At 41.9% G+C, this 10150-nt stretch overlaps 2 protein-coding genes across 2 annotated transcripts; one reads left to right on the top strand and one right to left on the bottom strand.

Annotated features, from left to right (window-relative positions):
• Positions 1-1252: 1252 nt before the first annotated feature.
• On the top strand, positions 1253-2431 carry ETH_00026240 (uncharacterized protein; the record flags this gene model as incomplete). Its single annotated transcript, XM_013379451.1, has 1 exon — positions 1253-2431. The coding sequence occupies one exon, from the start codon at positions 1253-1255 to the stop codon at positions 2429-2431; it is 1179 nt and encodes a 392-aa protein (XP_013234905.1).
• Positions 2432-2522: 91 nt separating this feature from the next.
• On the bottom strand, positions 2523-8905 carry ETH_00026245 (uncharacterized protein; the record flags this gene model as incomplete). Its single annotated transcript, XM_013379452.1, has 5 exons — positions 2523-3046; positions 3740-4172; positions 5064-5151; positions 6468-6570; positions 8204-8905. Coding segments are annotated over 5 exons (1850 nt in total), but the record flags the coding sequence as incomplete, so codon positions are not given.
• Positions 8906-10150: the final 1245 nt, after the last annotated feature.

Genomic DNA, 10150 nt, shown 5'->3' on the forward strand with positions numbered 1-10150 from the left:
CATAAACCCTAATTAATTAGGGTTTAGGGCTTAGGGTTTAGGGTTTAGGGTTTACAGCGAAGCGGCTGCGCCACGGCTGGCTGAGCAACGATTATTAATTTACTTTTGCATTTTGAGGTTTATTTATTTATTTTTATTTATTTGTTTATTTATTTTTATTTATTTTTTTATTTATTTGTTTGTTTATTTATTTATTTCTATTTGTTTACTTTTATTGTTTCTTTTTCTCTTTTGCTGCTCCTCTCTCCCCGCTGCGTCGCGCGAGTGCGGCTGGCTCAAGTGACCCCTAAACCCTAAACCCTAAACCCTAAACCCTAAACAAACGCTAAACCCTAAACCCTAAATTGTAAGAGCTATACGCCACCAGCAGCAAATTGATTTTGGCTTTGTTTCCCCAGCAAGCCATTTGTCTCAGTGGTTCCTTGCTGCTGCTGCCCCCTGTGGTCCTGCTGCTGCTGCTGCTGCTGGTGTTGCTGCTGCTGTTGCTGCTGCTGTTGCTGCTGCTGCTGCTGTTGCTGCTGCTGTTGCAGTTTTGAATTGAGCTAAAGGGTTTATTTCAAAAATGATTTCAATTCAAAGAGGCCCCAGAAATGGAGCGACCGCTCGGGTGTACGTACACCTGAGCGCCTCGAGTGTCTGCGCATCAGCAGCGCGAGCGAAGCAGCAAAAGCGAAAGAAATAAAGACAAAAAAGCAAATAAAAGGGTTTTTATTAATTCTAATTTAATTAAGTTGTAAATTTAGAACTCTTAATGGCAAACAGTTCATTTATAAACGCTGTTCAATCTGCAGCAGCAGCAGCAGCAGCAGCAGGAAGGCTCGCGACTGCTGACAGCCGATGTCTCCTGCTCGTCCCTTTCCTTCCTGATTATTCCCTTTATTCATTTGTCTATTTATTTGTTTATTTATTTATTTGTTTAGTTGCTTACTTATTTACTTCTCTTGGCCTTATCTGCTTCTGCTGCTCTCGTAGGCTTTGCTGCTGCTGCTGCTGCCGACAGCTAGCCAAGCCACAGGGCCTCTCTTTTCCTGCTGCTGCTGCTGCTGCAGCTGCAGCTGCAGTGAGCTGCAGCACTCTCAGAACAAGCTTTTCGCGTAATCTGGGCATTGTTGCTGTTGCTGCTGCTGCTGTGCCCCCAAGGTCCCTCGCTGCTGCAAAAAGGTCACTGCAGCAGCAGCGCAAAGACAGCAGCACGGCGCGGCGCAGCACGAGCAGCAGCAGCAGCAGCAACAGCTGCAGCAGCTTGGCTACAATGACTTCTGAGGAGCCAATGTCTCTTTTAAGAGAAAGGAAAAGAAAAAGAGACATAGAGAGAGACTCCGCCAGTAAGAACGGAAGATATGCTGCTGCTGCTGCTGCTGCTGCTGCTGCAGCTGTTGCAGCTGCTGCAGCAGAAGTTGCTGCAGGGCCAACAGCAGCAGCACCGGAAGCTACTGTAGCAGAAGATGCAGCAGCAACAGCTGCAGAATCAGCAGTTGGAGAAGGAGCAGCAACGGCAACCCAGGAAGCAGCAGCGGCAGCAACAGCAGCTCAAGAAGCAGCAGCAACAGCAACAGCAGCAGCAGCAGCGACAACAGTTGCTGCAGCGACAACAGTTGCTGCAGTCACAGCAGGAGCAGCAGACTCCGGCGCCTTCCCGGCCCCAAGTCCTGCTGCAACAGCAGCAGCAGCTGCTGCAGCATCTGCTGCACCAGTTGCTTCTTCTTATCTACTGCAGCAATTGAGTGCCCAATTGCTGCTGCCGTTCCCCCACAGCAGCAGCAGCACCAGCGCCCGCTTTGAAGCCGAATCCACAGCAGCAGCAGCAGCAGCAGCAGCAGCAGCAGGAGGTGCAGCAGGAGGCGGCAGCAGCCCCGAGGCGACACCCACAGACGAAGCAGAAGAAGCAGCAGATATTCTGCATGATGAGAAGGAGAACCAAAACCCTAAAGAAGCAGCAAGAAACCAGCAGCAGCAGCAGCAGCAGTTGCTGCTGCTGCTGCTGCAGCGAAGAGACACACGGAGACGCTTCAGTGGAGCAAATGAGCAGCCGCTGCTGCGGATGCCAAATGCGCCACCCAACAGTCCCACAGCAGCAGCAGCAACAGCAGCAGCAACGGCAGCAGCAGCAGCAGCAACAGCAGCAGCAGCAGCAGTTAGGTTTGGCCTTATCGCCTCCTCTGGGTTGCAGGTGCCGATGCACCTGAGACTGCAGCAGCAGCAGCAGCAGCAGCACGAGCAACAGCAGCAGCAGCAGGGAGAACTGCCGATGGTGTCTCCAATAACTATTTCGCAGATCCACGCAGCAAGCAGCAGGGAGCAGCAGCAGCAGCTGCAGCTGCAGCAGCTGGTGCAGCAGCAGCTGGCGCAGCAGCGGCAGCACCTCGTGCTGCTGCTGCAGCGGTTGGAAGCTGCGCTGCAGCAAGAAAGGAGAGAGACACTTGGCAGCTAAATAAGTGTCTTTAGTCTTTTGTTTTCTTTTTAATTATTTATTTTATTCATTTGTTTATTTTACTTATTTATTTTATTTATTTATTATTTATTTATTTTAAATATAAATCCAAAAGACAGAAGAGACTCTTCGTTGGCTCTGTCTCATTGGGTCCCGCAGCAGCTGCAGCAAAAGACTCCGCTGCAGCAGCTGTTGCTGCAGCTGCTGCTGCAGCTGCTGCTGCAGCTGCTGCTGCAGCTCTTGCTGCAGCTGCTGCTGCAGCTGCTGCTTCAGCTATTGCTGCAGCTCTTGCTGCAGCTACTGCTGCAGCTCTTGCTGCAGCTGCTGCTGCAGCTACTGCTGCAGCTCTTGCTGCAGCTGCTGCTGCAGCTACTGCTGCAGCTGCTGCTGCAGCTACTGCTGCAGCTACTGCTGCAGCTCTTGCTGCAGCTGCTGCTGCAGCTACTGCTGCAGCTCTTGCTGCACCTGCTGCTGCAGCTACTGCTGCAGCTCTTGCTGCAGCTGCTGCTGCAGCTACTGCTGCAGCTCTTGCTGCACCTGCTGCTGCAGCTACTGCTGCAGCTCTTGCTGCACCTGCTGCTGCAGCTCTTGCTGCAGCTGCTGCTGCAGCAGCTGCTGCAGCAGCACAACGCCGATAATAAAACTATTTAATTTGTTCGTTTGCTTTCGTTTTGTCGTTTCTTTTATTAATTGTCTCCTTTTTATTTAATTATTTATTTATTTATTATTTAAAGGTTTTAATTTAATTATTTATTTTGCTGCAGCTCCACTTCAGCCAAGAGGTGAAGCAAAATGCTTCGTAGCAGTTTGCTGCTGCACCTGCGAGGCAAAAAACAAAGTTTAATTAATTTGATTTTTAATTTGATTTTTAATTTAACTTTAAAATTAAATCAAATATTAAAGTATAAAATTAATTTAACTTATTTATTTCATTTAATTTAATTAAATAATTAAAAGGCTGGCCAGCAGCAAAAGATTCAAATGAGACAGAGAGCTGCTCATCTGCAAGCAGCAGCAGACGCAAAGCTGCTGCTGTTGCTGCTGCTGCTGCTGCTGTTGCCTTTGTTGCGGCAGCTGCGCAGCAGCAGCAAATATTCACTCCAACTGAACCAAAGATACACCAAAATTAAATGAGGCACTTCCTGCGGCTGCTGCTGCTGCTGCTGCTGCTGCTCTCTCACTGCAGACAGGTTTATCTGCTGCTCTTTCCCTGCATGTGTTCGAGTCTCTTCTTATCTCTTTATTTTTATTTTGTTTTAATTATTTTATTTTTAAAATTATTTTTAAATTTTAAATTTGTCTCTTTACCTTTGTTGTAAAGCGCCCTTGAGCGTTGTATGGCTTCCTTTGTCGCTGCTGCTGCTGCTGCTGCTGCTGCTGCCGCTGCTGCTGCTGCTGCTGCTGCTGCCGTAGCTTCTGCTGCTGCTGCTGCTGGCGTAGCTTCCGCTGCTGCTTTATCTTCTGCTTCTGCCGTATCTTCTGCTGCTTTACTTAAGTTGTCCTTTGTTGCATGCATGCCTTTGCTGCTGCTGCTCTCTGCAGCAGCAGCAGCAGCTGCTGCTGTTGCTGCTGCTGCTGCTGCTGCTTTTTCTTCAATGCTTTTGCGTTTAAGAACTTCATAAGTGGTGCTGTTGTGCAGCAAAAGAGAAAAATGGTTAATTGCAAAAAGTGACAAAAAAAGAAAAGACAAAAAGGACAAAAGGAACAGCAGCAGCAGCTTCGGGTGTACAGACACCAGACGCTGCGACACAAAACGCAAAAATATTTTATTTTTATTTTTATTTTTATTTCATTTGTTTTTGTTTATTTATATATGTTCTGGTACTTATATTTAGTTTCATTTTATTTATTTTTATTTATTTTTATTATTTCTATTTATTTCTATTTATTTTCCTTTACTTGTTAATTTATCTTTATTCATTTTTATTTTTATTTTTAATTTTTTAAAATCCATTTTGCAGAAGCAAGGACCAAGATATATCCATTTCCATTTAAAGTTCTTTTGCTTTTTTAATTCCATTTATTCGCTATTTATTATTTAATTAATTAAAAATAAATGAATTAATTTAGAATTTATTATTTAATTAATAAAAATAAATGCACTTCTCTATTTACAATATATTATTTGATTAGTTAATAATAAATGTATGAATTTACTTACTATTTATTATCTAATTAGTTAAAAACAAAAGCATTATTTACTTAATCAATACTAAATACATAACTAATAATAAATGCATCAGCTTATTTAATATTTATTATTTAATTAATTAATAATAAGTGCATTAACCAATTAATAATAGATACATAATTAATAATAAATGCATTAACTAATAAATTATTATAATAAATTAATTTATAAGAAATGGATTAACTAATCAATAATGAAAGTACTAATCGTTTAATAAATGCATTAATTAATAATAAATGAATCGCTTAATTAGTAAATGAATCAATTAGTTATTAATAAATGAATTAATTGATTAATTAATCAATTAATTAACAATAACAAATGAATCAATTAAGAATATATGAATTGATTAATTAATTGGTTAATTAATTAATTAATTAATTGATTGATTGATTAATTAATTAATTGATAATAAATGTATTAATTCCCTCTCCTACTGACTTTGCAAAAAGGCAAAAAGTCCCAAAATTTGTCTGTCTCCTTTTTGGCCTCTCCGAGCAGAAAAACAAATCCCAAAAAGACTCCATACCTAAAAAGAATTAAAAGAATTAATTTAATTTAATTATTTTAATTAATTTAATTTAATTTAGTTTAGTTAATTTGATCTAATTTAATAAGTTGAATTAATTCATTTAATTAATTAAATTAAATTGAATTGAATCAATTCGAGCAAATTAAATAGATTAATAAAGAAGTAAACGACGGGCAAAATGGCAGTGAGAAAGCGAAGACAGAAAAAATAGAAAGGAAAAAGAAAGTAAATAATAATTATAAATAAATAAATAGACCAATAAATAAATAATAAATAAATGATAATTAGATAATTAAGTAGGAAAATTAAAAAGGGAGATTAAGGAGAATTTGCAAAAAGACGAAAAGGCAAATTTTGGAGCGGAGTGTACATACACTGGAGGCATGCATGCATGCGGTCGAATGGGGAAAGAGAAAAAGAAATAAAAAGAAACAAAAAGAAATAAAAAGAAATAAAATGGAAAAAGAACTGAAATAAAAAGCAATTAAAACTTCGAAAGTGTCTAAAAGTAAATCAAAAGAGCAGAAATGGAAATAATCGCGAAACTCGAAAAGTGGGTTTTCTGAGGTGTACATACACCCCAGACACCGCGCGAAGTGGACAGACACCCGAAACTGCAAGTACCCCGAGAAGAGCTGCTGCAGCAGCAAAAAGAAAATAAAAAAGAAATAATTCTTTCCTCCGATGCAGCAGTTCAGCCAAAAACAATGATGGTCAAATCGAAGTACACATTTGCTGCAGCGCCAGCAGTGGCGGCTCCGAGCAGGCCTGAGCAGCAGCAGCAGCAGCAGCAGCAAAGGCAGCGGCAGAAAAGGCAGTAGCAGCAGGGACAGCAAAGGCAGGAGCAGCAGCAAAGGTAGCAGCAGCAGGAGGAGCAGCAGCAAAGGCAACAGCAGCAGAGGAAGCAGCAACAGGTGCAGCAGCAGCAAAGGCAACAGCAGCAGAGGAAGCAGCAGCAGGTGCAGCAGCAGCAAAGGTAGCAACAACAGCAGCAAAGGAGACACAGGCAGCATAGCGAGATAATCACCCAAAAAGCATACAGACAAAAGCCAACTTCTAGGGTTTAGGGTTTAGCTTTAAGGGCTTAGGGTTAAGGGTTTAGAGTCCAGCCTCTAGGGTTTAGGGTTTAGCTTCTAGGGTTTAGGGTTTAGCCTCTATAGTTCAGGGTTTAGATTTCACCCCTCAGGGTCTAGGGTTTAGCGTCTAGGGTTTAGGGTTTGAGAGTGTACCTGGTAATGTTGCAAATGGCGAATTTGGTGTTGGGGAAATAAATTAAGGGTTTAGGGTTTAGGGCTTAGGGTTTGAGAGTGTACCTGATAATGTTGCAAATGGCGCATTTGGTGTTGGGGAAATAAATTAAATTGTCAAATTCGTAAACCCTAGAAAGTTGTTTGGCGTTTTCAGGTGTCACGACACCTGAAAACACAGCACAGCAGCAGCAGCAGCAACAGCAGCAGCAGCAGCAAAACCAGCAGCAGCAGCAAATCAGCAGCAGCAAAATCAGTACCAGCAGCAGCAGCAGTAGCAGCAAATCAGCATCAGCAGCAGCAAATTAGCATCAGCAGCAGTAGCAAATTAGCAGCATCAGCAAACTAGCAGTAGCAGCAAATTAGCAGCAGCAGCAGCAAATTAGCAGCAGCAGCAGCAGCAGCAGCGGCAGCAGCAGCAACCGGCTAAAAGTGCGCATCTCCGTCTGCTTTTTTTCCCCATCCACCCCAAATTATTATTTATTTATTATTTATTTATTTATTTATGTATTTATTATTTTTATTTATTTATTTATTTATTTTAATTTATTTATTTAAATTTATTTACTTGCCTGGGTCGCTGCAACAGCAAACGAGAAATGCGGCGACGCAGAGGAAAAAGGCCAGAAGACTGATGGGGCTGATATTAAAAAACAAAAATAAATTTATTCATTTATTTATTTGTTTATTTATTCATTTAAATAATCAATTAATTAACTAATTAATTAATTTCATTATTACATTAATTAAATTTAAATTAATTTCGAATTTAAAAATAAAAAAAACTCACAAAGACGCGCCCCACAAGAAACTGCTCCGCAGCAAAGGAGAAGCTGCAGCAAAACAGAAATTCATCTTTTATTATTTTATTTATTTATTTTATTCATTTTAATTTATTTTATTTTAGTTAATTCTATTTTATTTTATTTAATTAATTTAATATAATATAATTCAACATAATTTAATGAAATTAATCAGTTTATTTGTTTTAATTTGATTTAATTTGATTTAATTGGATTTAATTCGATTTAATTTATTTAATTAGATTTAATGAATTTGATTTAATTAAATTTCAGTCTAATTTGATTCAACTAGATTTAATTAATTTAATTTAATTGATTTAATTCGATTGAATTTACATCAATTGATATTGTTAATTTAATTCATTTATTGCTATTTAATTCAATTTTGATTTAATTCAATCAGATTTAAATTACTTAATTTAATTTAATTCAATTTAATTTGGTAAAGTGCTCATTAGAGTTTTCGAAGAAATGAAAATAAGAGGAAAATAAATAAAATAAAAAACGAAATTAAAAATTAAAATAAATTAAAATAAAATAAAAAGATAAGAAATTAAAATTAAAAATGAAGCTAAAGTAAAAAGGATTTAAAATTAAAAGAAATGGGAAGACAAAAGGAAATAAAAAATGGAAATAAAAATGCGGAAACTAAATAACAAAAAAGATATTAAAAGGAAATTTAAAAATTAAAAAATAAATAAAAATACAAAACAAAAAAGGAATAAAAGGGACAATCAGGAAAATGAAATTAAAGAAGATTTTAAAAAGACTTTAAAAGATTTTAAAACATTAAAAAGAATTGCAGAGATAAAAAGGAAATAAACGAAAATAAGAAAGGGGAAAGAAATAAAAACAAAGAAATAAACGAAAATATAAATAAGATTAAGAATAAAAAGAAATAAATTAAAAATAAATAAAAGTAACCAAAAATAGATAATATAAAATAAAAATAAATAAAAATAAATGAAAATAAAAATAAATAAAAGGAAAGGGACTTGCCCACGTTGATGAATTCGAGATAACAGAAAATCATACTTCCAAAATAAAAAACTGGACCCAAAGGAGCTTCTTTTAATTTGCTGCTGCAGTTCTTCAGCTGCTGCTGCACCTGCTGCTGTTGCTGCTGCACCTGCTGCTGCAGCTGCTGCAGCTGCTGCAGCAGCGGGTGCGGCCGCTGATGCAGCTGACGCAGCAGCTGCTGGAGCTGCTGCAGCAGCTGATGCAGCTGCTGCTGCAGCCGCTGCTGTAGCTGCTGCAGCAGCTGCAGAAGCTGCAGCAGCCTTCTTGCTGCTGCGCGCACAAGGAGATCAAGGCGGGCAGCAGCAGCGGGCAGCAGCAGCAACGCGGCTGCTGCGCAGCAGCAGCAACACAGCAGCAGGGGCAGCAAGACAGCCGCTGGCATAGCCCCTCTTCCTGCTGCTGCTGCTGCTTCTCTTGCAGCTATTGCTGCTGCTCTTGCTGCTCCTGCTGCAGCAGCAACCACTGTCGCATTGCTGTAGAGTTGCTCTGTGGTTGCTGCTGCCGCTGCTGCTGCTGCTGAGGCTGCGGCATAAGCTGCCGCTCCACCAGCGGGAACTGAAGGGTAAGGGATTATTGTTGCTGCTGCTGCTGCAACAGCGGCCGCAGCTGCAGCAGCAGCAGCTGCTGCAGATGTAGCAGTAGACACACGAGAAACACGCCGCGCCCGCCTTTGCTGCTGCCCTTAGTGCTCAGAACAGCAGCAGCAGCAAAATTAAACTCAAAAATAATTAACTAACGGATTAATAATTCATTTAATCCATTTTTTTGTTAAAAGAAATGCGCAGCAGCAGACACCGGCATTGCTGCTGCTGCTGAGGTAGCTGGCTGTACACTTGAGTTGCTGCTGCCTGTGTGTTTCGTCAGGCGCGTTCCTTAAATTCATTTTGCTGCTGCTGCTTCTGCTGCAGCTGCTGCTGTTGCTGCTGCTGTAGTGAACACGCAGCAGCAGCCCCGGGTCGGCTGCTGCTGCTGCAGCTGCTGCTGCGGCTGCTGCTGCTGCTGGAGAGGAGCAGCAGCCTAAAGCAAAATCCTCTAAAAAGAGATTAAAGGAGATTTATGAAGTGAGGCTGTGGTGTACGTACAGCTCACTCTATTTTTCTGCCCGCTGTGTGTTGCTGCTGCTGCTGCTGCCGCTCGTGTCAGCTGCAGCAGCAGGAGCAGCAGCAGCTGCTGCTGCTGCCGCTGCTGCCTTTTCCTTTATTTTTTTCCGTTTTTGCATTTATAAAGTTATTTATTTTCTTTGTCTTTGTTCCATTCCCTAAACAAATCTGCTGTTGCTAAACGGCGCCGCGCAGCAGCGCAGCAGCAGCTCAGAGCGACACTGCTGCGCTCCCAGCAGCAGCAGCAGCAGCAGCAGCAACAGCAGCAGTGACGAGCCACAGCAGGATCAGAAGCGAGCGAGACCACTGCAGCAGCAGCGGCGGAAACGGCTGCGGCTGCAGCACCAGCGACAGCGGCAGCAACAGTGGGAACTGCTGCTGCTGCTGCTGCTGCTGCTACGGCAGCTGCTGCTGCTGCAGCTGCTCCTACGGCAACAGCAGCCAAAGTCGACCAGCAGCGACTTGAGGAAGCAGGCTTACAGCCATGGTCAAGCTGGTGCACCTCAGCAGCAGCAGCAACAGCAACGGCAGCAGCAGCAGCAGGAACAGCAGCAGCAGCAGTAGGAGCAGCAGCAGCAGCAGCAGAAGCGACGATTGAGCACATCCTAAAGCCATAGGCTTGTGTGTCCTTGTTAGGGCGTTCAGGCAGCAGCTAGGCTCGTGAGCCTGCAGCAGCAGCAGCAGCAGCAGCAGCAGCCACTGCAGTTCTTGCTGCACTCATGTTGTGCAGCAGCAGCAGCAGCAGCAGCAAATTGGGCCTTTCTGCAGGCGGACTGAGTGGGGCCCTCATGAGCCGCTGCGAGCAGCAAATTCCAAAATGCAGCGC

Source organism: Eimeria tenella, genomic scaffold (genome assembly GCF_000499545.2).
Source record: "Eimeria tenella Houghton genomic scaffold, Eth_scaff318, whole genome shotgun sequence".
Classification (NCBI taxonomy): Eukaryota; Apicomplexa; class Conoidasida; order Eucoccidiorida; family Eimeriidae; genus Eimeria; species Eimeria tenella.